The sequence below is a fragment of the Ciona robusta genome, chromosome 1 (genome assembly GCF_009617815.1).
Source record: "Ciona robusta chromosome 1, ASM961781v2".
In the NCBI taxonomy this organism is placed as follows: Eukaryota; Metazoa; Chordata; class Ascidiacea; order Phlebobranchia; family Cionidae; genus Ciona; species Ciona robusta.
Window position 1 is genome coordinate 2,935,448 of NC_143235.1, and position 27,656 is coordinate 2,963,103.

Genomic DNA, 27,656 nt, shown 5'->3' on the forward strand with positions numbered 1-27,656 from the left:
GAATAACTCTTAGGCTACTGTAGCAATGAACAAAATAACATGCTCTTTTGGGGAACAGATAAAATAAAAAAATTGTTTTGGTGGATAATTAGTTTTCTCTCAATGGCTTGATGAAGAATATGTAAAAGTTCCACAGGATGAGGAGTATGAATAGTTAACACCAGATTGTTGTAGAAAGTGTACAATACATGTTAAGGCTAGATAAAATCTGTATTGATATATTTGATGTTTAAGTATTGTGATCAGTCATATTTTCTGTTGTTCAGTCCCATTGAGTTTAATAATAACAACATAATATACTTAACAATAATAAAAATATAAATTTTGTCTTTATTTTATATTTTAAGTAAATCTTTATTTATGAAACCTCTTCGGATATTTTCGGAAAGTGACCTCATCGATCGACGTCAGGTGACCGGTAACCAATGACTGAAAAGCAAAAGAGAAAGAAACACTTCATTAGATTTCGCCACTTAGGTAGCTGTTGTGTATAGTTCCTTACGCGTTGGTTTTATAAAGGAACACCCTCGAATAATAAAATGGAAATTGTTTGGAGGATTTATGAAGCCATTGGTTATCTTTCAGAGCTTGTATATATTAAACTCGCGCCGGTATTGAAGTATTTTTGTTGCACAGTTACCAAACTGAACTTGTTATGCTATAGTGGAATTAAGTCAGCAATACATTTATGGTGTAAGTGGAAAAACAGAGAATATCAGCGTTTTTAATGTAGAAAGTATAGCCGTGATTTTTTAATTGTCCGATTTTTAGGATGTGACATATTTTTAATTCTAAATTCCATGCTGTTGCAGATTCTCTTTGTGTAAAAAAACAAACTGAAATTAATAATTTTAACATAGCATTATTACTTACATAGATACTAGTATTTACCCTTTTTTTCTGAACTTTATAGATATTAACAAAAATAGTGATAAAAATATTGTTTTGAAGTTTATAAAGTTAAAACTGTGAAGCATGACCCGCAACACCCCTTCTACTACGTGTTGTTTCTGCTGTCATGTCAAAACTGGCACTTTCATGCTTGCAGTGCTGACAGGGGTAAGCTATGAGGCTCTAGTTGTATAAATTTGTCAGTTTACATTTCTTACATATGTTGGAATAAAATAATTTTACTTATGTATTTTGTTGTTTTTTTGTATAGGCTACAAAGTCACTTTATTTTCATATGTATATATAAAGTGTAGGAGTTATTGTGTTTTTGTTTTTTTAGTAATATGAAGAAATTTTTTTACTGCAGTAAATAGAATGAGTTGCAGTTTTCCTTTCAATGTCAATAGGCTATGCCTAACCGGTCTAATATCACAGGTTGCAGGCTTGATCACTCTGGTTTTCTGTACTCTTGCATTGAGCGGTTCAATTGAAGTGCAATATGACCTTGGATCAGCAAAAATGTTCAATGATTTGTATGAAAATGAGTCCTATCGACACTCTGGTAAGCTGAATACAGAATGTCACAGCATAGGTGTATCGTGTATTGTTTGGGGTTCCTTGGATTGCTTGCTCTTTTAATTTTTGAACTGAGACTGGTGATGTATTTTGGCATCTCTGTTTTATAACTTAACATAGACTTTACCTTGCTGTTTTAAGTGTCTATATAAACAATCTAGACCAAAGTATACAGTATTCAAAAAATTAATTCATTTAATTTCCATAAAGTTGTTGTATAAGGGTAAATGCATTGTAACAATGTCTTTCAAAATTTTAATACCATTTTAAAAACTATAAAACTTATGTGTCATACTACTGTAATAGGCACTGTTTTTTGGTGTAATATATGACGAAATTAGTAAATAATAAATATATATATATACATATTCATACAGGGCTATTTAGCTTTTCTGTTCAAATGTTATGAAATTGCAGAACATCCAAAACAGTAGCTTATTATTGTGTATAAGTATAGCATAGGTGATTCATGATGAAATGATACCTTTACCTTATAAAGACTATCTATTGTTATTGAACAATGTTCATTGTCCTGGCTTTAACAAAACCACAACAGTGTGACTTGTATAAAACCTTCTCATATTCAACTGGTGTGTACATAGCATGCTGTTGCTATTATCATAGCAAGCCACTGATATACATTTTACATGGGAAAAATAATGCATATATTGTGTTTATGTGATATTAAAAAGGGGCGTTTTGTATGTGAGTGTTATATGTAAATGGCCATGTTTTGCTTGCCTGTTACTGTGTTTTTATTACATATCAGTATATCTTATAAACATTTAATGACCTTGTTTTGTTGACTGTGTCTACATGGTTTGTTATCAATAAAGGGCGATGAATAGCAAACGCTTGGATAACTGACGCAAATAAATGTTTTTGTTTCATTTTTTTTACTAGTACTTGAATGAGCGTCAATAAACAGCAATTTACACAAAATTTTTCAATTATAGTTTCTCTTTTTTTTACAATTGGTTACTCGTGCAGCATTTAAAAGCAACTGGTAATGCAAACATATGGACTGACAGTTTCCCTATGGGCTACTGGGAAAATAATCAAATGATTTATCTGTATTTATATTTCTTAACTCAATGTTGTTACAGCTCTATGGATTGGAGTGGGAAATGGTGTTTTCATAACTTTGATCTCAGGATTAGCTGTATTTGGCCTCATCAAGGTACTGTAGGATATTCATAAAAAATGCCATGTAAATAAATTTAAGACTGAAAAATTCAAGTTTAAATGGCCTGCTAAACATATAGTAATATATACTTTTGTTACTTTTAATTACCATCTGAATTTAAGACTAAATATACTTTTATTGTTTTATACATAATGTTTACCAACCTCTTACTAAGGCTTATATTATGGTAAATGAATTATTTATGTGGTTTGTTGAAAGGCTAGTCACCATGCTCAATGCAACATTTTAATTATTTATACACAGAGCATAACTAATGTGGCTATTGTTGTTATGAAGTACTAAACCTTTTAATGATTTATTGAATAATTTGGTCCAATTAGAGTTATTATATTTAACATGGCATATGTACCAGTTTAGTGCCTTTTATTAATATGTTGCCTTTAATTAAAAATATTTAATATGTTGTGTTTTTTTAACAGAATCGATCTGGTTTTCTTCTACCTTTCTTCATCTGCCAGTTGTTCAACTTTCTTTGCACCATCGTTTACATTGGCAGCGTGATGTTCTACTGGCCCAGTATTAAAGCAAACTTGCTCAGAGTATGTACAAGTTATTTTATGTATCCAAAGTAAAATTAATAATTCCACAACCTGACTATGAGCAGCATAATTTATTTTTGGCAAATCGTTTCATGAATGTTTACATTAGATCATGCGCTGTGTGTTCAAAGAAAATGTCTGAGTTGGCAAATAATTGAGTTTATAGCTCTTTAATACAGCTTTGTACTAAATTCATGGCCTGTTACACTTAATTGGAAGTTACATAGTTCTGTGATTGGAAGTTTTAAATCATTTAGTGCACAACATGTTCTCTCTTGCGCTATATCACCCATGCACACACACACATGCGCATACATACGCACATACACACACCTAGAGTTTTTGAAACAATGGTTTAACACTGGAGATTAAAGTGAATTGTAGCTCATAATACATAGGTACATAGATAATTTGTTTGCTCTAGCCTAAGGCATAGTTGTTCCATTACTCAACAAGATATAATCTTGTTGTAATGCCAAGTATATAAGGCGTAATGGATTACGTTTATCTATTCAAGTGTGATAACGAAAAACATCAAATCCAAATGAGGATATAGTTATGTGAGCAAAAACTACAATATTACAACTTATCAACTATAAAATATAATGAAGTCACTATAATGTACACAGTACACACTTAATGTTAAAATTTAGTTGTATAGTTGGACTTTGGAAGATGTGTAATAGTAATATTTAATCAATTAGTTCAAGCAAATTTGATATAATGACCTGGAAATTATATTATTAATGTATCAAAAAAACTATTTCATAACATATAGTAATAGATATAGTGAAACGTTTCGATTAGTAAACTGTTTCAATTCAAACACACAAATTTCAAATAAACGCTTAGCCTACTCGTAATACTGTTGCTGCCAGGCTTATTATATCTGTATTTGTACTCTTCCGCCAACAATTTTGCTAAATGACGTTGTAACCTATCAAAATTCTTTCTGGAAAAGCCCATAACAAGTAGAATTACTGCTTATGTTGCCAAAAAGGGGGCTTAACTAGTACATATTATTTTATGTTAATTTGCAACATATAGCAATAAAAGCAGTTGTATCTTCTCTTTTTTCTCTTTTATGGGTAAATTATGGGTCAAGGACCTGGGATTTAGGCCAGATTTGGCCCATTAACCCAACACCCCGAAATCCCATTAAGGTCCGGTGCCGCGACACTGCATCACATTAAGACACGTTATTTCCACAACATTTTTTTAACCCCATGTGCTTTTTTTATTTCGGTTATTCACACTATTCAACTTTGTGTATGATTTTTTCCTAAAAAATGGTTCTATTACAGTGTCCACAAATGCCACAGGAATGGAAGGATTGGTTGATGTCAGTTGACGAGCGTTGGTTGGCATGCATTGTATTTACCATCCTTTTCATTATCATGGTCATTAAGTCTTATCTGATAGCAGTGGTGTACAGATGCTACAAGCACATTACGACACAGGTAATGCTGGAGTGTAGGGTGTCAGAAGTCAGAACTCCTTTTTATATTTCACCATTTGGTTAATATGCCTGGGACTGTACAGTATATACATTCATGTTTTTCAGTTTTTTATGTAATATGTAAGAGAATAGTATACCTTTTCTGTGACTGTTTACTGTCAAATGATCCAAAGTAAAACCTGTACTTTATAATTTAATGGTACCTTCAATTTAATGTACTTTTACAGCAGGTTATTCTTCGTCAACGTCAAGATCCAGAAATTATGTGCGTGTCAAACAACAAGGAAAAGTCTTGCCCAATTTACAAGGTATGTGGTACATACTGTTGCAAACCGAATAACAATCTACATAGTTAAACCAGACCAGCTGTTGTTACAATGTGGTAAAGCTATAGAAAACAAAGTTTGAGCACTGGAGCTTAACTGAGTAGTGGTTTTATAAAAACACTCGAACTCATTGGTATTTCTTAAATTCTTATTGAAGACATACATTTTTGCTCAAAACACATATATATATATACTGTGTTAAAGTCATATTTAATGCATTTGAGCACGTAAGGCCAAGCAGCGGCTTATTTTGACATTGCTCTAGTTCTGTAAGCAACATAACAACATAGTTGTTTACTGAGTGAATTCCTGTATGATTGTATCACTAGGATGGGAGAGTAAACAAACCATGACTTGCTTAGTTAGCAATATGGTTTCTTTGAATGAAACTTTTTACTTAGTTGTTGGGTTTTTTTTTATGAAAGATTAACTTGATGATTTATTGAGCTTTTTTGGAGCAGAAACATCAAAATAAAACCTGGAATTATCTAAAAGGGTATTAGGTTTCATAAAACATTGCCTTTAATTAGATGTGTTTAGTAGTTTAAATTAAAATAGCAGTTAACTTAATAATAAATACTTTATTTCACAGCCACCAAAATATGAAGACATTCAAAAAGTTCCACTTTTTGATGACATGGAGGAAATTGACACAAAACCAGCACCACCCCCGTATGCTGCTTAAGGCAGCCCCAAACCCTTGTACATAAATAGCTTAGATTGCTTAACACCTGCTGTCCAATCACTTAACATTGCATCACCAAGATTAGTTACGCAGCGTAAACTGTTTTAAAACAATGATTTTAATGTGTTCATGGTAATTAAACTTGTTCATTATAACTGAAAACATTAATTGTAATATAGTACTATTCTATTCGGTTTTTACTGTCGTGCTGTGAAGCTTGTTCACGAAAGGTTTAGTAATTCTATGTTTAGATTTGAATCTGTAAATGTGCGGTATATAAATTTCACACAAAAGGGATGTTGCCTGTGCTTTCTCTCTAGAGCGTGATATATTTCAATAAAACATATTAGTTGTGGCGTAACCGAGACTGGTTTGTTGACACAGGAAGTTTTGTAGGTATGTTGCAACATGCCCTTGTGATCGTAGTGTACAAAGCAGACCAGACGAAACTGTAGAACGTTCTGGACGACCAAGGGCACGCGCGATCGAACGCTTAATCCACTGTTCTAGTGATAATGTCATTGCTCGAGGGGTTCGATGTTGATTGAATTGGTATTAAATAGCATGGAACAGATTAAATCCTGCGTGTTGTGGTTCAAATATCGATTAAACCAATTTTACAAAACACTGTGGTTGTCATATTGCATTTGGAACAAATTCGAAATCGTGTTAAATACACTTTAGCCTATGATTTTTTTTCTGTGTATAAACATGATCTTATACGGACTATAGGTTGAATCAGAGTATACTAAAGTTTTAAACTTTGTTTAATATACTCTGGCTGAATACTATAAACAAAACTTTTTTTATGTATATGCTAACATTATAAGGCTTGATAAAATTTTGGAATGTGGGACTTAGGTTTTGACGTTATGACAAAATGGACAAATGTGAAACTGTAGTTATATATGTTGGAAATATTCAGATACAAGGTATTGATTTTTATAAAAAAAAACAACAACATAGAATGAAACCAAAAATATGTAATAATCGCGTGATTGAATTTGTGAACCTCTATTATTAACTTTAAATGCAATCCGCCGCATTGTCCTTGTTTGATAGCAAATTAAAATTCACTTTATGATGATGTGTAGTTTAATATTTTAACGTAAATGGAAAGTTCTGGATGATATAAAGTTATAGCACAGTTATAAGCTACGTTATCTGGACATCGTTAATAATCATTGCTTTAAAATGATAAAGGTTACTCTACCATAATATGATTGTAAAATACGTAAAAAGAAAACGGAAGTGTTTTAATTAATGTATAAATGGTGTGTAAAGTAAATTCTGGTAGTGAAAATGCAAAAGTTTACAGTTATAAATTGGTAAGATTCGCAGCTTTTTAATATAAATTTATTCTTATAGAACCAAAAGTAATATAATATAATGTGAGTGGCAAGTGCAATTTTAATATCAAACTTTTACAAATTCAGCGAAATCCAGCGTTGAAACCTTGATTTGTTATTTTTCTCATTGGATCGTGTACAACGAAGAACAAAACTGAAGTAACATAAACTTAAAATGCCGGCTATTATTATATTTCGGAGGTTTCCAATGCCCAGTATATCTGTATATTCCACTGCCAGTTTCATACTGTTAAGTCTCTCAATTTTATGGGCTCATACAACTATATTGGAAGAAAGAGAGAACTTTTTGCATCCCAAGCCAATTGTAGCTGCGAATCCAGAAACCAGGAATGGGGAAAACAGTATTGAAAATATTAAGAAACCAGAAGAAATTTTAGAAGCAGAAGTACCTGGAAACGAAGCCGTAGAATCTGATTGTAAGTTGTAGGAGTTTTTTTTATTTCTCTGTCTGCAGAATATGGCAGTTGCTGACGAGATCTTGGGCGTGCAAAAAGGTTATTTTTTGCAGTATGCATGCTATCATTAAAAATCCTACGAGTTATCACACATCTGGGATATATATATATTAATATATTATATATATATGCCCTGCTTTTTATATTGAAATATACCTGTTATGTTAAACTCGTAATTAATGTGTCTTTGTGGGTGAATATTTTTGGTCACTGTTTTAATATTCAATATATAAGTAGCATGTAACAAATGTATCTTTGGGGTTGTTTTTGCGTGAAATATATGTTTCAATATTAACAATATTTAACTGTGTTATAATTAATGTATCTTTATTGGTGACCATTTTTGGGGGATATTATGCAGTTTTACAAATCTAAATATATATAACTGCTTTGTAAGCATGTAATTAACCTACAGATAAAGATGTGAATGTATGGACTTATCCCACACAAGATCCAAACGCTTCTCAACCTCCAACTTCTTCTGTTACTTTGTCAGTGAAGAGAAAAGTTCATGAAGATGAACAACCTTATATCGGAACAGAAATTGCAATGGCAATTGAAAATGGGGAATATAGTCATGCATATGGTGTGTTAGAACTTGGATATGGATATTAGTTTATTAATATTCTGTTACTTTCACTACTAGACTTAATGTGAATAATTGTTTAGCAGCTTATTTGGTATGAAATGTTGTGTATTTCTGATAGAATGTATTTCTGAGGTTTCTTCTGTCAAATGGCAGGACTTCATGCAAATAATGTAAATATATATATATATTATATATATATAATATACCAATATATGTATATGTGTGTTAAGTGTGTTATTGTGCCAAAAGTGTTAAGTCCCTTTAGGCTTTAAGACAGATGTAGAGTTTCTGGTGGTTAAATTATTGGCACCGAATATTGGTAAATACATTGTACTCAGTTCTTCTCCCTTTTTGCTTATGTGTCGGGAAAGTTTCATCTTTATAGTGCACAAATTATAGTTGCTGTTAGGTGTGTATGCAAACAAGCAAAGTCAAAAAATTTTCAATGATAATCACATTTATCCATGAGGCTTCTAATATTTCATAACAATGGGTTTAGCTGCCATTTTACATATCACTTACATTTAAAATAAATAAATAATGTATATACCGCTTGTTAAATCCCTTGACTATGTATTATATGCTGGTTTTAAGATATGTCTACATAATATATCTGATTTTGTAGCTTGTATGTTAAAATCTTTTCTTTTTTCAGGTGTATTTACTCTCATGCTGGATGAACCAGTTTGCCTGGTGCTTGCGGTCAATGCAACATACTGTCTACTTGCAATAATTGTACAAATTATTCAAAAACTTGTCTTTGGAAAGTTAAGGGCTATTGAGCGGCAACATATGAGGGTAACATCTTGTGTATATATTAAGAACTAAGACTTATATATATATACATATTGTTAAACATTTCGAGTTAGGGTATGATGCCCAAAAATGCAGACATTTTTACCTACCAAAAAAACAAGGCATATTGTTAGAATAGTAAAATATAATACAATAAGGGTGCATTTGATGTTATCAAACTTTTTAGCACAGCACTCCAGTGTAAAGTAACCACATGCTATCAGAGTCTGTGTCCTACATTAATCAATGGGGTATACATATTATATTATAGTGGTCAGTGGTCACTAATGGGTTGTCCAAATTGTTAGCCATACATAAACAAAAATGAAATCACCCACAAAGTTACATACTTTGTTAGTGTTACTCATAGGCTGGCGCGAGTTATATAACACAAAGCAGCAGTTTTATATCGACTGTCATTTTTTGACCTCCTGTGGATGAGGAAATTTACATTCATTCAAAGTATTTGCCTATGCTGATGTAATGCAAGAGATATTTAATTACAATTCGTATAATTTTTTCTTTTTTTTAGGACAAATTTTGGAATTTTGTTTTCTACAAATTCATCTTTATATTCGGAGTAATGAACGTTCAGTCGCTCAACGAGGTCATCGTGTGGATATCGTGGTTCACGGCGATCGCGTTTCTTCTTCTCCTGACCAAACTCTGCAAGGATCGATTTGAATTTCTCTCTTTTTCACCGAACACTCCCATGTATTATCACTGGAAGGTAACTGCAGTAGTTAAATTTCTATTTAAAAACTTGTGTTGCTGACTGCTGTGTACAGGTTTTGTTTTTACTTTTAACAAAGTCTGAGTTGCCATTGGAAAAATTACGTTACACTTGACACTCGTACTGTTATAGCACTGATTGAATGCAATGTAACCAATCCATGTTTTTTCATGCTTTTTAAAAGTTTTATTACTTTTTTACACTTTTTTAATAAAATCTGGAATAACTTTGGAGAAATACAGTTACACTCATAGAGTCGTATCTGTCAAACATATTTTATATATATATAATTATATATGTTACGAATGCAATCTACTGGATCGGATTCATTATGTGCATTCATATCTGCTTGTTTGAACAGACACCTGACTGCTATGTAAGACTTTATGAAGTCTTGCCGTCTGGCAAACAAAACATCGGAAATGCATTTTTGTTTTTTTCTATCAGCTGGCCTGCTAAACGAATATTTACATTATGCCTGGTAACGTAACAGAGTATCAATTAAAAATTGTGTTTATGTAAAATTTTCATCCATGAAAATTTAAATACTTTTGCAACACAGGTTCTTGGTCTGATGGGATTCATTATATCATGCTGCTTACTACTGACAGTGTCATGCGTTACCAAATCATTTATGTTTCAAGCCAGTAGTCCAAGTTACAGTGACATACACTCAATAACCTTCATGCTTGCCGAGTGCCTTATCATAACTGTTAAGTCTTTACATGTTATTATAAGGTATGTATGTTCATTGTATTTTGTAGCTAGTCATTAATATAAATTGGTATTTTTAGGTTTAAAATCCCTATTATTGAAGGTTACACCTGAAAAACCATAATATATAGTATATATATATATAAATATATATTTTTATGTAGTTTAATAATGCTAACTATAAAGTAAACATACACATATTTTGACCCCAGTGACGAGAATTTAAAAACAGTTTTAATAAAGGCAATAGATACATTTTTTAATGAATGTTTTTATTCTGCCTAACCTAAATTTTTCACTTTTTTGAAAACTTAATATTAATGTTTTTGGCCATATGTGCCAAAGCCATATGTGCCGTACATTCTTCTGAAACAATTCTAACTTAATCTAATCACTATAATAATGTTGACTACATAATAAAATGCACCAAATCCCTGTATGTGCCTGCCTACCCTGCCACCCTAGGTTAGGGGCCTATTTTGTTGACAACTTTTAGTTTAACTGCATTTTAACAGCATCACCCTAGATTGTAATAAAAATTAATAAAAAACATTTCCATATCAGGTACTGCATCCACTTATATGACATCCAGCATGATGAGTTATGGGAAAGGAAAGCAACTCTCGTCTACCACGTTGATTTATCCATGGAACTACTGTCTCTATCAATCAACTTTGTTCACCACCTTCATATGTTGTTCTCGGGCAATATATGGCTGTCCATGGCCAGCTTGGTCATTTGTATGCAGGTGTGTATGAAGGGGTTAGTTTTGTTTCTGTTCCACATGGGTGAGGTAATACTGTTTAGTGTTTTCCTTTTAACCCATTTGCTGGTAGGTGTATAAAGCTGGTAGTTGTTAAGTGTGTATAAAAAAGTTTCGTTTTTCTTCTACAGTGAGGCATGATAGCTGGTAGGTGTGTATAAAGATAATAAAAAAAGAAGTAAGGCATGGTAGGAGACAGGGAATTAAGGCTAGAGTTTGGCACTAACCCCAACTCCCAACACCCAGAGATATTTCATGGGTCGTCATATAAGTAATTACCCCAACACCCAGACATGTTTTTAAAGAAGTTAACATTAAAATTGTTTATTAACATTTTAGAAACATTTTCGAAGTGCCACATCTCAGCTCGTGTATCTTAATAGTAATATCATAATTTTAGCAAACCATTAATAATAAAAAGTTAACTTAATTTTCTGTTAAAACGTCAGAAATAGTCACTATTTTTAAACCTAATACTGAATAAGTGAGTTGTTAAATTTTTATCATAGCACTGCACTCGGTGCCAAAAATTCCAACATAATTTCTTTAAAACCAATCTCCCCCAAACTTTCAGCTGAGGTACATTTTCTCCGAGATCCAAAAACGGCTTCTTCGTCACAAAAACTACAGACGGGTAGTAGCAAACATGGAGGCTCAATTTCCAGAAGCTACAAAAGAAGAAATTGAAGCCCAGGGTTTGTTCTATGCTCGTAGCCTTATTAAACTTATCTGCCTTTTTTCGTGACTTAGGGAAAAATCATTGAATAATATAGCGGTTGTAGTATAATTTTGCTTTACTTTTTATATAGACGCTTATGAGTAAAGTAAAAAAAACTAAGGTGTGCTAATATATATGATGTCACATTGTCAACTATCTTTCAAAAGTTGCAGTGGCATGTCATCCCAAGTTACCCTAACATTACAGCTATGGATGTGTTGGTTTTCTCTTTAGTTAAAATTGAGCAACAAAAACTAGTATTGTATATTATGACCCTTTTTCCTATATTATGACTTCCAATTTATTATGACTTTTTCTCTTATACCGTCTTGTACAGTATTATGTATTAAAATACATCTAAACTCCACTGTGTTTAATAGCAAAAAGATTGATTTTCTTGTAACCTTTGTCCTATACCAACATATCACAGAAGACCAATGCGCGATTTGTTGGGAACAAATGGAGACCGCTCGAAAGTTACCTTGTGGACATTTCTTCCATTCACCATGCTTACGCTCATGGCTTGAACAAGATACAACGTGTCCTACATGCAGGTACGTGGTTTAGTCACTATTCTGGGGAAAATGGGCCAATCCTGGCAAAAAAAAGTTCCAAGGCCAGTCTTGCTATAAGACCTCACCCATATACAATTGAATTTCCTGTACCATCATAGAAGTGTATAATTTGCAGAAAATTGTAAAGCAAGGGTGCTGCCCTCTTTTTGCTATAAAATATGCAACTATAATTAATACTTAAGCATATACTAAAAATACTTATTTCCCATATTGTGTTATGCTGTGGAACCTCATCCATATAGAATAGAATGGTGACTATTCAAGAGCCTTTAAACAGAGGCCTAAACTCCCTAAATGAATATGTTAATATTTTGATTGTTATAACTCTGAATTTTCTTTATTTATTCCTACGCCATTTGAAAAAAATGTCACTTTATTCTTACCTACTGATGTGTTTTGCCTTGACAGGGCGCATGAGGTGTTGTAGCAAAACCTTTGGTTTTTAAAACTACACGTTAATACACCAAGTCACCAACCAAATATTACAGATTGTTTACCAACTGTTACTGTCACATAATGATTACTATGCATACTGCCGACACATCATACCAAACACACTACAAACACATATGGTAGCTTTGTTTACAAAGCATCAATCACTTTTATATTACTACCCATTTATAGTGCCAACTTTTAAAAACCTGTTCAAGGCACTTTAATCAGTGTAAAATAGGATGTTTTTTCATTTATTTAGTAGGCTATTCATGTACTACTTGTACTTAATACACCCACTTTACTTGCTTAATCTAATATTATTATATCATATGTCAACCACCCTACATACATACATTACATACATACCACACCAATTTAACAACCATGATTCTATAATTTTCAAATATGAAATTTTATAACAGAAAGCAGTTGGACATCAGAAACACAAACCGAAGGAATGTACCGGTCATGTTGGGTCCTGATGTGCTTAATGATACAGGTCAGTTATGTTACATTATATAGTAGGGCAGATAAGGTTTTATAAATCTATAAATTTTCTTTGTTTACTAGTTTACTACCAAGTGGTACAACAAATAAAAAGGTGTCCCATCTTCCCCGCCCTATTTGTATTAGAATACAGTTATATAAATCTGTAAATATTTCAATCGTTATACTATAACAGGAAAACACTTGCTAGGTCAGATGCTATTATTACCAATTATTGAGCAAGACAAAATTTTCACACCGTAACAGCCAAAAGAAGCCGGTACTTTTAAATACCGATGCCACGTAATGTTCCCTCATTCACAGTGGTTTACATAGTGATACATGACACACGATATCGTAAAATATAACTTCCTCTGCCTCATATTGCATATGACGTCATACCTTGTCATGCATGTATAGCTATATTGTTGCAAACCAAGAGCCATTATATACATATGCTACAAAAGACCTTTTAGTTTAAAATATTGGGCCTACTGATATTGGCAGGTTTTACAGTTATATATGTTATGTGTTTGTTAGTGATTCTGTTCTATATGGGTGAGGCATGCCATGGACCTGGGATTTAGGCCTGAGTTGGCTCAATTACTATAAACTGTCATACACAGTCAAGGCCTCTATTCTATATATATATATATATCATAAGAACACTATGTTTTATATAAATGCACTGTTAGTGTAAGATTAAGATGGTCCATGTTTTAGTTCTATTTCTAAACAAAGAATATTCACAGATTATATAACTGTATCCTGTCGACTCTAAAAAAACAGTGTTTAGTCTTTAGTGTTAAAAGCATGGGATATTATGTGCTCACAATATCCATCTTACCCCACAGTACCATAATATGTTAACTTAATTTAAAAAAAAATTTTATGGGTGGATAGGCTGGGAAATCCGATTGCCCTACAACACAGTTCAGTTGTGTTTGCTTCATAAAATCAAGTCCATAAAACTTTAGTATTTGTATAGTGTTTCCTATTAGTCAGCAAAACTTTAGTGCTCTGTGTGGAAGCACCATCTAGATTAAATGGTTTGGAAGCAATTTGTAACTCTCATAACCTGTTTTAAATTTTGCCTTTTATGAGTGTCTAGTGAATGGGTTGTTTAACTTGTGTTTTCTATGTTTATTTTTGTTGTTTAACTTCTGTTCCCCATTGCTTTGTCATTTTTCCATGAAAATAAACCTAAAAACCTTTCATCCCATTCAGCCCCGAACCCTGCTGCTGGTGCTCGCAACCAAGCACCAGGCGTGGTTCAGCACCGGAACCATTTCTGGCACTTTGATGGTTCAAGGTTCGCTACATGGCTGCCAAGTTTTTCTGTCGAGGTCATGAGGTCAGCGCATGGGGCACAAGCCATGGGTAAGTCTGGTGTGAGTATGTTGTGACATAAAAATGGGTTCGTCTGGTGGTGTATAGACTGTGACATAAAAATGGGTTCGTCTGGTGGTGTATAGACTGTGACATAAAAATGGGTTCGTCTGGTGGTGTATAGACTGTGACATAAAAATGGATTCGTCTGGTGGTGTATGTACACATTGTAACATAAAAATGGGTACGTCTGGTGGTGTATAGATTGTGACATAAAAGTGGGTACGTCTGGTGGTGTATAGATTGTAACATAAAAGTGGGTACGTCTGGTGGTGTATAGATTGTAACTTAAAAATGGGTACGTCTGGTGGTGTATAGACTATAGATTATAAGATAAACTGTTTATGTGGCATAGGCACTAAATGTGGGGTGACAGGGTAGTCAGGTCTAACCAGGATTTTTTGTTTTTTTTATTATCGCTGGCAATTTAGTCAGAATGACCACTGGGTTGGAGCAATTACTGTTAAGTTTTGCTCAACACTGATGCCAGAGGTAAGTCATTTGGTGAATACATTTCACCAGCAGACTAATATCTAATATACACGAAAACACTGTCTACTACTATATATATGAAACACTATCTAATATACGCAAACCTGTATTTGAATAATAAAATATATGATATCTACAGTAACCACGACAACAGGATTACCAGCCAACCAACAGCCCTCCAATTCACAACTAGATACGATGGTTCGTGAGGTTCAAGATATTTTTCCACAGGTAAGTCTGTAATATATGTTGCTAGATATATGATTTTTAATGTGTTTTAAATATAAAAAAAACGTTTAACACAGGTTAGTACTCGCACACCTCTAAATAGTAAATACATCTTAAATATAAATTGCAGAATCGTAAAGTGGTGTGGATTTTTACCTATTAGTAGCAAGTAAAAAAGCGCGCCTACCTCTAACCTACAGGTTATGGGTAACTCATAAGCTGGCACGAAATGGAAATACGCAGCAGGTGCTGCACCGTCTGCATAATATCCAGAGTAGGCCGGCCTCGTCTGCACCATATAAAACGGCGCCCATGAGAACACCCATGTGGCCGTGTTTTAACGACTGTCATTTCTCAGCCCGGCGAATATATAAATTATAAAAAAAGGAATTCATTTATGGCTGTTTTTTCTTAAAACAATTCTACTCTACTGTATGGGTAAGGCAGAAGACTTTGGATTTAACCCAAAGTTGAGCAATAAATCCATACATATAGTCAAACGCAATGTTTAAAGCTTAAATATGTCTAACCCTGCTTATACTACTTCTAACCGCTTTAAACTGGTTTCCAGATACCAGCTCAAGTAATCCGAAATGATCTGCAAATAACCGGTTCCGTTGAAGCCACCACAGATCACATATTGGAAGGTCAGGTGACCATTCCAACCAATCCAAGGCTCCCAACAGCGCCACCGGTGGCAACACCTGACAACGAACACTCAACATTTCAAATACAGACACCACCATCAGAAACAGGTAATAGAAATAATAATATTACCTTATTTTGTCTCTTTGATTACGGTAGCGAAGATTTTGTTAAAACACGGTTACAGTTAAAAACACATTTACATTTAGTTAGAGATTTTTGTATACTTGTATCGTTGTATGGCTGGGTAATGACAGTTGTTATAACACAGTGTTCAGTTTTTCCTCTGACACAGCCACAGGGATATTACAATGCATAGTTATCCATTCATAAATAAAACATTATTGTAACTTATTTATCCACACTTGGCGACAACGACATTCATTATAACAGGCGAGTTCTTTTTCATACTTATAAACGTGCATAACGGTGCATTATTATGCAGAGTTATCTCTGGATAAAATAATGAATGTAACTTATTTTAACCTTAAGTACCATTAGTTGTGCACCTTTGATTTTTAGGATACATATCCACTGAAAATATGAATATTTATCTTTACTTGACATGAAAAAAAATATCCATTAAATTAATATTGTTTCACAGCACCCGGCACTTTCTTGCGTCGGCGTCTCGTTCCAAGTTCCACGTCACCAACTACACAACCAACAACTTCTACACCGTCTACTTCATTTCAAGGTACATGTTTTCATACTTAATATTATAGGGGGTGGGAAAAGATTGGACACTTTTTCATTCGATTTTCTCGTCCCATTTGGTTGCAAACAAATAACATCCAAAGAATTATAAAAACGTATCATCACGATTTCCACAGACCACTGTTAGTTGTTTAAAACACGATCAAGATATTTGGATATTATGTGCTCGGTGTCCCAATTTTTTATAAAACTATTATTTTTTTTTGTAGGATTTGCAACTCAAGCCGCAGCATCCACCTCTGCACCATCTGCTCCTCCATCCTCCCCTACAGTGGTCGGAGGACGCTTTTCCAAAGCTCCTCAGGAGCGTGAGCAAGTCCTACAGACCCGACGGGACGAATTAATCCGTCAAGCGCGTCTCAAATATCTTAGTAACAAAAAAGTCGACAAACCAGCAGGGTCTACCGCCGCTAACGAGTTCCCGCTGGCAAAATTTAACACTAACTCAACACAAGTAGATACAGAAGAGCCTACAAGCGCGAGTCAAATACTAGAAGATGAGCTGCAGCTGACCAGCGGTTTCGGCCGCTCCATCACGCCACCAAGCGGCACTGCGATGGAGGGATTGCAGCGCGTTCAAGGTCGTGTTGAAGATAACATTACGGACGGTGAAATGTCAGAAGAATCGCTCGGTTAAGTAGCTCAACTTTGCCGAAATCCCGATTTACGCGTTCCATGTTTAATTTGCAATGGGAGTTACGAAGTGACGCTTTCCAAATTTAAAACGGCTTTACTGAATGTACCTTAACATGAGTTCAAGCCTGCGTGGACTGTTGTACATACAGCCCTGGTAATTCTCGCTAATTCGAGCCATAGCGGGGTAAATGACGGTTTAAGTTTACAATTTACTGAACAGCCCCGTATAATACTTTAGCTGGCCCAAAGTGTTGCCCAATCCATAACTGCGCATAATTGTAGACTGAACTATTTCCTATTTTGGCAACACTATTTTACGTTAAACATATTCGCGTACAGGACTCGTGCGGAGTACGTTGCCTTTTTTGTACATTACTTTATTTAAGAGATATATCATTGTGTTGTAGTTATTTTGCGGCCGTCTCGATTTAATTGCTAACATTTAGGGCATATGCACATATACAGTAGAGTGAACAAAGATGGGACACTTTTTCATTCTATTTTTGCGACCCATGCGGTAGTAAACAAAGAACGTTCATAGAATTATTAAGCCGTATGCTCACGATTTTCATTGACCGTTGTTAAATGTTTAAAACACGATCAGTATATTTTAATGTTACGTGCTAAAGGTGTCCCATCTTATCCCACAGTTCTACACATAAAAACGTTTTCTTTTTTTCGGTAACGGTTCGACGAATTGTTCATTTTTTCCCTGTTACAGCAAAACAGGTTGTCTAATACATTCAGAATTGCTTACAATATTTATAGTGTTTAATTTAACATCCAAAATGTGTAGCTGCTATAGATTCTTATTACATTTTCCAACATTTGAAAACTCTTGGCAAATGTTAGTCGTTTCTTATAAATTTGTTTATCCAATCATTTATGTTACAATTTTTCCTCGAGAACAAGTTTTAAAAATTTCAGAAAATAATTCAGTGCTTTTTTCCTTAATGGAAAAAAGTCTACGCCATTTCTGGCTGTATCTTTCTACCACCGATGCTCGCTTTTACACCAATACCAGTTCACATTTGTTAATCGACTAATTCGAATGTCATCTGTATAATTTCCCACGCCGCAAAATTGTTTACCGAGTGTGGACCACATCGCATAAGCTATTCCGTTCACTGATGTTTCTACACGTTTCACTGCGAAAGACACGCATCGTTTAGGTGCAATATAAGATAGAACAGGTAAGATGTTTATATCATTTTGATATTGCATTTTGTATTGGTATATGTAAGCTGTTTATCGGTATTTCTTAACTGCGTTTCATTGCAGGAGCTTTTAGTAGAAAAAAGGCCAATTTAGTACTGCACATGTAGGCCTATTGGTATATGTAAGCTGTTTATTAGTGTTTTTTAACTGTGTTTTATTGCAGGTTTCTTTTAGTAGAGACGAGACATTAACATGAAGCAAGTGTTCGTTCTTGTGGTGGTTCTTGCACTTCTTAACGGAGTTTCTACAGACGACTGTTTGGAAAGTAATGAGTTTTTTGAAATCGACACCAGCAAGCTAGAAAAAAATGGCCCAGTTCGATTCGGTGCACAAATATATTCAAGTACCCCTGACATGTAAGCTATGTTTAGCTTAATATAACGAAAACTCTTGTTATTTAAAGAACGTAGATAAAAGAATACGTTGTTAAGCATTCGTTAAACCACGCAATGGATAAAAGGTGTGGGATAGATTGTCAGTTAAAAATCGTGGCTGTTGCATCAAAGATTATACGGTTAATACGAGAATGCATTTAATTCTGTAAACACTCTTTGCTAACTACCAAATGGATGATAAAATATAATGAAACCCTTTTTGGTTGGATTTTCTCCACTGTGTTGTTTATGGACGTATTCGAAAAGGAAAAATGTTATATAAGACACTGTGTCTACATTTATGAACCGGTTATTTTAAATGTCTTGACTAAGAACGCATAAAATAATCGCAGTACCGAGCCTCGAACTCGTAACTTTTGAGCTAGGGGCAATTTTATGTTAAAGCACAATGTCTATACAGGTATGAACCAATAATCAAACAACTTGGATCAGTATTTAACCTTGCGCAGTGGAGCGCTGTATGGGAAGTTTCAGGCGCTTATCCAGCTCCGAGAAACGCCTCTGACGAAGAGATGGAAAGATGGGTGGATAGCATTTATAGAGTGATCAGCGACACGGTACCAATGATGAAGGTCAGTTTAAAATCCGGCATCGTTTAGAATATATTGGTTAACGTGCCTGCCTATAGCCCAGATATTGTATGTTCGAGGCACGTCGCTGCTATCGTGGGCGTGTGTGTCCTTGGGCAAGACACCACTTAACGACAACTGACCCAACCCAGTGGTCACTAATGGATTGTCCAAATTATCAGCCATACATAAAAAAATGAAAAAATCTCCCAAAAAATAATTACCCACGAAGTAACATACATGGTAACTCGTAAGCTGGCACGAGGTGTTAAACCCGTGTGATAACGACTGTCGTTTTCCGGCCACGCGAGGATAAAGTAAGTTACATTCATTCATATGCTGTGATTCGTGAGCGGGACGAGGTGTATGAAATATAACATTCGTGTTATAACGATTGTTGTATTCCGGCCACGAGGATAAAGCAAGTTTTTAGTTGTTACACTATTCTACTGCCCCAGTAAAGTGACAGCACCTTAAAAATTCACTTTCAGCAAATCAGCGACAGTATGTTCAACAACAGCATAGACGTTGTAGCATACAGTGCGACCGCTCCTAACACTTACTACATGCATCCAAACCAGATGGTAGAGTTCAGAAAACGACTGCAAGCGGAAAAAGTAAGTCTTGTGGTAACTCTACCAAGTGATTTTGAGCTGAAAATTACCTGCTATCTGTTGCTTACAAATAAACCGGCATTTTAATATTAGGGAAAGTAGTTTGAAACATGCCATTATTAATCCTAAATTGAATAAACTTGAAAATTGGTGTCTGCGTAGATTCAACCTTTGATATAGCGCTACGTATGTAGAATATCGTAGTATTGTGTAAGATAGGATATATTTTCATTCTCATTTTTCGTCCCACTTATTAGTAAACCAAGAATATTTACAGAATTATAAAACCGCATCCCCACGACTCTAAAAGAGCGTTGGTAATCGTTTAAAACACGAAATTAGGTTCTCGGTACTAAGATATCCTAACTTAACCCCACAGTACTATAAATCAACCGCCTTTTGCATCGTATAGGACGGCATTGAGGTAGAAACACCCGCTGAGTTAACGAAAGAAGAATACATCGAAAAAATGCAAAACGAAAACGAGTTTGATAAATTCAATCAACTGGTTACTGAATTCGTTCCAGATTTCGCAAAGTTTTGGGCGGTATCGTTGGACCAATTGTACAAAAAAGGTTGGTCAATTTTGCATAAAACCAACCGAACCTTTTAACGATGTACCTTTTCTTTTAACTTGAACAATAAACTTTTATGAATTGTATTACTACCAAGCTGAATTGTTTCTGCTTGGTGTAGCGACAAAGCTTTTTAACTATAGTTGTTGCATATGTTTTGCCCATATAGCTATAGTAGGGTGGGGGAAGATGTGACACCTTTAGAACATAATATTCAAATATCCTGATCGTGTTTTAAACAATTTACAACGATCTGTGGGAGCCGTGAGGATCCGGTTTTATAATTCTTTGAATGTTCTTTGTTTACTATACCAAATGGGACGGAAAATAGAATGAAAAGTTGTCCCATCTAACCCCCTATCCTACTATAAAATCATGCGATACCCAAACTATCATTTTCAGGCCTAAAATTTCCCTTTATCGAGCTGAGTTTGGAACCAGACAGTCGGGACTACATGTACATTGATCCGATTGATTTTGCTGAACTTACGAAAACAACTGTACAAGAAATCAAAGCGAAGGGAATACCTATGGACAGACACAAGATTTTTGCACCAGGGACCAGCAGCCCGATAGCTGCGAAACCATACGTGGAAGAAATAGGTATCGGTTGTGGTTTAATTTTAACAATGCAATTTACCGATATGTTTTCGTTGCAAAAGCCTATCCGGGAGCCCTTTTAATTTGACCAAATAAACGTAACTTTTAATTGACTGTTGTGGTAAATACCTAATAGGTTTAGTTAACTTTGGAAACTGAAATCTTTTTCAGGACTGATCAAAAAATAGTCCTAACTGAGCTAAATCTACATTTCCAATTTTCAAGTATTAAACGGAACTGTTTTCGGGTTGTAGTCACGTTGATTTGCTCCGTAACGTGTTTACGCTTGATTTTCTACATATTAAACGGTGTTCTAAAAAATCGCAGTTTAACATAAATTAAACACGTTCCGCAAATGAGGCTCAAATACTGATATTGTTATATGTTTTAGTTAAAGACCGTGACACGTACGACGCCATTTACTCATGGAGTATTCATATTAATGATAATGGGCAATCACTGAAAGAGATTGAACGACAAATACAAGGTTTTCGACAAATTCTGCAGGTATTTAACCTTTACTGTAAAAAATCAAATATAATTGAAAATAAACCACGGTTTCCATTGACGTAGCGTCGTAGCACACTTGCAAGAGGTTACGCGTTCAAGGCTTGTCTCTGCTACCGTTGTCGGCGTATGTCTTCTTGTGCAAGGTACTTAATGGGTTGCCCGAATTGTCATTCATACAGACTAAAACAGCCATCCATAACGTTACATGAGTTAAGATTATAAAAGTGTAACACAAATGTGGTAACTCGTAAGTTGACACGAAGTGTTTGGAATAGAACACTCGTGTTATAACGACTGTCGTTTTCTGGTCACGCAAAGATAAAGAAAATTACATTCATTTAATTAAGTTTGCATACTTTAAAATGTATAATATTTATCAGGCTACCGTCCCATCTTCCTGGCCAAAGAAGCCGATCGTCGTGACGTCTTTCGGCATGACCGCTGAAGCGGAACTAGTTAACAACGGCGTCCAATTTTCTGGGGACTTAAAAACATGTTACTCTAAACTTTACGGCGAATTAAATAAGAAACCAGAAGACTTATCGAATGCGATGTGTCAGTCGCCCATTGTAGGTAAGTAGATGGGATTGGCTGTCAAAAAAGGAAGAACGGATGTATAGTAGAGTGGGGGAAGATGAGACACCTTTTCATTGTAGTTTCTGGTACCATGTGGTAGTACACAAAGAACACCCAAAGAATTATAAAACCGTATCCTCACGACTCCATTATTGGACTGTTGTTAATTACTTAAAACACAATCAGGATATTTGGGTGTTATGCGCTATATAGGTGTCCCGTATTCCCCTACCCTACTATATATTGAGAGAAATTTTCGTTTGCAGACCTTATCTACGATGGATACGAATAGCTCACAATATCATATATTTCCTAATCGCACTTTAAGAATTATCAACTAGGCTTTATAATTCTTTAAAAGTTCTTTGTGTACTACCAAAAGGGGCGGGGAAACAGAATGAAATGGTGTCCCATCTTTCCCCACTCTATTATATTTTGTACCTACAGGAGTAAGATTGCTGGCCAACTTGTTCCTGCAATATTCACACACCTTTACACAATCCATATACACCCGACTAGTAGACCATGTATGGTCCATGGCATGTGATGGATTGGTGGATAGATTCAGCAAACCGAAACAGATTCTGGTTGCATTCAAAACATTCTTACCCTACCTGAACGAACGTTAGTATTTTGCAATATAATTTACTTTTTAAGTTTTATTTTGTTATTTTTATTATTAATTTAATGTTTTTTTGACCCTTGTTTTTGTTTTAGCGCGTTGAAATTTTACCAAATAATAAAAATAGTTTATGCATAGGTTTGTGTGGTATAGGGTGGGGCAAAGATGGTCATGTTTTTATCGCTTTTGTATTTGTCCTCGAGGTAGCGCTAAAGGGTCAAGAATTTTGCGCAATATAGTCTTAAACATTTTTTCTGTTTAATACAATTGTGTAGTGTAAGATGGGACGCCTTTAGCACATAGTATCTTAATAACCTAATCGTGTTTTAAACAATTAACAGCGGTCTATGGAGGTCGTGACAATTCTTTTAATATTTTTTGTTTTCTACCAAACGGGACCAGTAAATAGAATAAAAATGTGTCACACCTTTCCCCACGCTACTATACATTTCTTGTTGATTCTAGACACATATGCCATCACCAAGCAATGGACGAATACCGAAGACTGCTTCACTGTTGGGTTAAAGTCGGACACACGTATCGTAATTGGCATGGCTAACTTAGGGCACCAAGGATGCTCCAGAAGTTTCAGTCTTTCTGGTTTAGGAGACAAAAAAGTTACAGAAGGTACGTTATAGTTTTTTAATATAGTAGGATGGGAGAAGATGGGACACCCTTCACACATGATATCCAAATAGCCTGATCGTGTTTTAAACAATTAACAACGTTCTGTGAAAGACGTGAGGATACGGTTTCATAATTCTTTGAATGTTCTTTATTTACTACAAAATGAAAAGAGAAAACTAAACGAAAAGTGTCCCATCTTCCCCCACCATACTATAACAATAACCGTTCCCGACAGCGTTTGGTGTGACTTACAACAACGGGACTGTTTCGTTGACGGCTACTGAACCATCTGAAGCACTTGTGACGAAAACAACACTCGGTTATGACGTATTTCCCGCCGAAAGTGATCCAGCTAGTGACGTAGTCGAATTTGACGTCACGCTTGTACCAAATGCAAGCGCTACGTTGGTGCTTGATTTGGGTGAAGCGGATAGAGTAACAGAGTCGGTACAAGGTATGTTTTGTGACCTTTTTTCTATAGGTTGCTACGGCTGTGATAGTGAGTATGTCTCTATTTTAGATGAACAAAGCGGAAGACATACAGAGCTTTGAGATTTACTGCGTTTTGGAACTGTTTTTATAAACATGCGGCTGTCGCTATATCCGCCACTTATACAAAACTAAAGACCCGAATGCGTATAACGGATTATAAGGGCACTTATCTAACAGTTGATTGGAAAAATTGAAGTACAAAATATTTATACTGTTCGGTGAAGAATAAAAATGGCGGTTCAGATTTCTGTCTCTTTAAGGCCAGTCTTCGGTTTTAGCAAAGCCTCGTGCTAAAGTCTTTCGGTAATGCGTAAAGGGTGATGTGTAATTTACTGCGCAGCGGTCTGGGAAACACGATGGTATATTGAACAGGAGACCCCTGTTGTTTGGGTGACAAGAATTCATCCTTCGGATTCGTGTATCACTGTTGCAGTAGCTTATATAAGGTGGTAATGCGGGGTTGCGGCATTGTAGCATGCCCGGGAAGCTATAAGGGAAAACTGGAACCTGAGCGGCGTATTTCTGCAACTCCACTGCATGTAAGTTCGGATGTTTATTAATATTTCCCGTCGAAGTTAATTCTGGGAAAGTTTTTTCACCACAAACTTTGTTCGGAGAATGTACCTCACATTTTGACTTGTCTTCTAAACTGTGACGACTTCTGTCGTTTGACTCCATGGGCTTTCCTTCAACTTTCTCTTCAACTTTATTGCTTGGAATTTTTGGCTCTCCACCATCTGAAACGGAGCCATCAATCTCTATGCAATAATCGCTCTCATCTGTCGTACCGGTGTCCGACGGAGCTGTAGCAACCTCAGAAGTTCCATCATTCCTCCCATCTATCCCCACTTTACGTTTATTTTCATCTTCAAATCCACTTCTCTCAAACCCCGAGAGTTTTCGTTTTTTTCCTGGTCGTTCTTCAGCAGATAAAAAGTGTTCAATTGCCTTGACCAAGTCCCCACTGCACCCTTGTAGGACGAGTTGTCTTGTCGTGTCCTTTTGCTCCGGAAAAAGTCGCTCCAGTATCTCGTCTTTAGTCAGTCGACCAGGCCGGAACGCTGATGCAATAGCGTTGTTCACGTCCAGTTTTTTCGCTGCAATTCTTGCCGAATCGACTGAACCTAGCTTGGTCGGTCCATCATCATTCGAGTTAGACCTCCCTTGGCGAAAATTCGGTTTTGCCGAGAGTGATTTTATACTTTTCTTGATTGACGTGTCTTTAGAGTCTGAAATTTAGGTAATACATCAATTATGATCGACCACTACCGATTGTAATTCGAATAAATTCACTTAGTCACCCCGTGCTTTCCGGACTAAGTTTGGTGGTGTTATCTCAACGAACATCAGGGGTGATACATTCACATAATTGCGCAAACCTCATTAGTCACAATAACTCGTAAGCGGCATCAGGGAGCGTTACCGAAGGTCAGGCGAGCGATCAACCGGGCCGCTACGTTTTGACGTTCCCGTGTCCATTCAGTACTAAACCGGTTTAAACCTGACCCGCAACACGTCAGAATGAGTAAAGATACATTGGCCGGCGACTGCCCGATCGCGTGTAGGCTGCAGACGTCTGTGTAAATTATGAAGCAGTACAAATCATCATTTAAGCGCTGTCTAATGATTGGTGCCAGCCGACCGTACCCCTATCACCTGACACCGTCCGGGACAAGGGGTACACTTGACCTTTTCCGACCCAGCAACTTGACCCGGTCAAAAATTGGCATGGGATCAGCGATTAGCTTGTACTGGTCCATGTATCCCCTGTCGTCGTACAAGTTACCAGTTAATAGCCTTACAACGAGGGGTTTCCTTGTAACATAAGTCAGCGCGAGTTTGGAAACAAATTCGCGTTCATTTTGTCCCTAGAAACCAGCGTAACGCGATTAGACATTGTTATGTCGAAAACCTGAACCCTTTGTGTCCTTTGCCAGAAATAGGTCTATTCGGTTTCCCTAACGTGTAGTTTGTATAGTTTTTCGGCCCCTCCTAACATATTGCGTGTAACCGATCCGCAAGCGCAAACAAAACATGCATATATTATGCACACGCGGTTCACCGCAAACGGCTAATGCAATTTGTCCGTGCGTTTCCAAACAAAACAGATAGAAATCGACAGCGGCCACAAATAGCAAAGCATGATCTGATAATAGGGTTGTTAAAACAAGGCATCCGCTGGCGACTGGTGAGTAAGATCGCTTGTCCAGATATGATTTACCAAGTTAAACTGAATGCGGGTTTGCGTTCTGCAAAGGATTATGAATTACTCCGTGTCCGACTTGGTGTACAGTTACATTGCGCGTACAGATTGAACATAGACAAATACATAAAGCAATGCTTCTCAATGTGAGGTCCATGGCACCCATGGTTAGGTAAAGGGAATTCGGAAAGTCATTTGTCTTTCTGAGTAGTTAATAATATTGCAATGGAAATATTTCTAAAATTTGTTTTTTTTTTGTTGAAAGTTTTAGACAACCAACAACGATCTATACAGTAGTCGCAAAAATACGGTTCTATAGTTCTTTGAGAGATCTTTGTTTACTACCAAATGGAAAGAGAAAATAGAATAAAAAGGTGTCCCATCTTCCCTTACCGTACTATACAAACAGTGATTTAATACTGACCGTTTTTTATTGTATTTTTCGGTGTCTTTTTTGGATCATTTCTTCCCTCTCCATCGCTGGTCCTTTCTGGCGATGATAAACCTAGGACGTCATCGGTGACGTCATCATGCGAAGATTCAGCCGCTAATTTTAAACCGAGAGCTATAGCATCTTCTGCCGCTTGTTGCCGCTTCAAGGCGACCTGGAAATTAAAAATGTATTGTGCAGACGAAACGTCGGAAATACACTTCATGCTCGCTGGCAGAATTAACAGAATGTTAAAACAAAATTGAAAAGTCACCACATATAAGTTACCTGGGCCGCCATTACTCTCTGGCGTTCTGCTATAAGATTGCATTTAGCGCACGTACACTCACGGTGCGGACACCTTCGCTTATGGCCTTTCAACCAAGATATTACGCCGTGGTTTCGACACCTTGCACATTTCGGTTTTCGGGCTCCTTTTTCTGTAACCGGGTATGCCACCACTCCTTCCATATGGACAGAGAAAATTAATCTAAAACTGTCTTAAATTGTTTGGTACAGTATTTGATGATAAAATAGCTGTAAAACAGTCGGAAAGCAAAATGAAAAAGTAGTTTAGCTTAAAATTTAATTAAAAAACTAGATTAGCTTCAGAAATTACAGTCAAAAATGGAATGCAGATTTAAAACCACACCCGGCTCGGCGTTTAAGGTTATAAATACACGCGCATATGTTGCTTGTTTGTGGTCTGTTAATTTCCTGTCGCCCTTATACCCCCCCTACAAAAAGGTAAATCGAAAAGCAGCAAAAACATTTAAAATCGAATTTTATTCCGCATTGCAAT

General features: G+C 35.7%; 4 protein-coding genes across 6 annotated transcripts; 3 read left to right on the top strand and 1 right to left on the bottom strand.

Annotated features, from left to right (window-relative positions):
* The first annotated feature begins 527 nt into the window (after positions 1-527).
* On the top strand, positions 528-6,044 carry LOC149741366 (lysosomal-associated transmembrane protein 4A-like). 2 transcript variants are annotated; one of them, XM_089872478.1, is made up of 7 exons: positions 528-1,059; positions 1,327-1,453; positions 2,574-2,647; positions 3,094-3,213; positions 4,518-4,673; positions 4,900-4,980; positions 5,591-6,044. In XM_089872478.1, the coding sequence occupies exons 1-7, from the start codon at positions 976-978 to the stop codon at positions 5,681-5,683; spliced, it is 735 nt and encodes a 244-aa protein (XP_089728604.1). In that variant the 5' UTR covers positions 528-975; the 3' UTR covers positions 5,684-6,044. The 2 variants fall into 2 exon arrangements, with proteins under 2 accessions (XP_089728604.1, XP_089728609.1); XM_089872483.1 differs by having other exon boundaries at positions 4,903-4,980.
* Positions 6,045-6,765: 721 nt separating this feature from the next.
* LOC149741367 (E3 ubiquitin-protein ligase AMFR-like) lies at positions 6,766-18,184 on the top strand. Its single transcript, XM_089872237.1, has 14 exons — positions 6,766-7,469; positions 7,924-8,094; positions 8,753-8,895; positions 9,425-9,622; positions 10,188-10,363; positions 10,904-11,087; positions 11,677-11,797; positions 12,251-12,374; positions 13,253-13,329; positions 14,544-14,696; positions 15,337-15,428; positions 15,997-16,180; positions 16,675-16,767; positions 16,997-18,184. Exons 1-14 carry the CDS (start codon positions 7,208-7,210, stop codon positions 17,422-17,424), a joined length of 2,406 nt encoding a protein of 801 aa, XP_089728363.1. The 5' UTR covers positions 6,766-7,207; the 3' UTR covers positions 17,425-18,184.
* A 150-nt stretch (positions 18,185-18,334) lies between these two features.
* On the top strand, positions 18,335-24,465 carry LOC149741368 (uncharacterized). 2 transcript variants are annotated; one of them, XM_089872332.1, is made up of 11 exons: positions 18,335-18,997; positions 19,437-19,608; positions 20,097-20,222; positions 20,632-20,794; positions 21,197-21,397; positions 21,786-21,901; positions 22,285-22,477; positions 22,928-23,104; positions 23,568-23,729; positions 23,965-24,183; positions 24,250-24,465. In XM_089872332.1, exons 1-11 carry the CDS (start codon positions 18,834-18,836, stop codon positions 24,279-24,281), a joined length of 1,725 nt encoding a protein of 574 aa, XP_089728458.1. In that variant the 5' UTR covers positions 18,335-18,833; the 3' UTR covers positions 24,282-24,465. The 2 variants fall into 2 exon arrangements, with proteins under 2 accessions (XP_089728458.1, XP_089728467.1); XM_089872341.1 differs by having other exon boundaries at positions 19,437-19,593.
* On the bottom strand, positions 24,268-27,387 carry LOC149741369 (doublesex- and mab-3-related transcription factor 3-like). The gene is made up of 3 exons (XM_089872397.1): positions 27,143-27,387; positions 26,849-27,029; positions 24,268-25,450 (listed from the first exon to the last, which is right to left on the bottom strand). The coding sequence occupies exons 1-3, from the start codon at positions 27,323-27,325 to the stop codon at positions 24,477-24,479; spliced, it is 1,338 nt and encodes a 445-aa protein (XP_089728523.1). The 5' UTR covers positions 27,326-27,387; the 3' UTR covers positions 24,268-24,476.
* Positions 27,388-27,656: the final 269 nt, after the last annotated feature.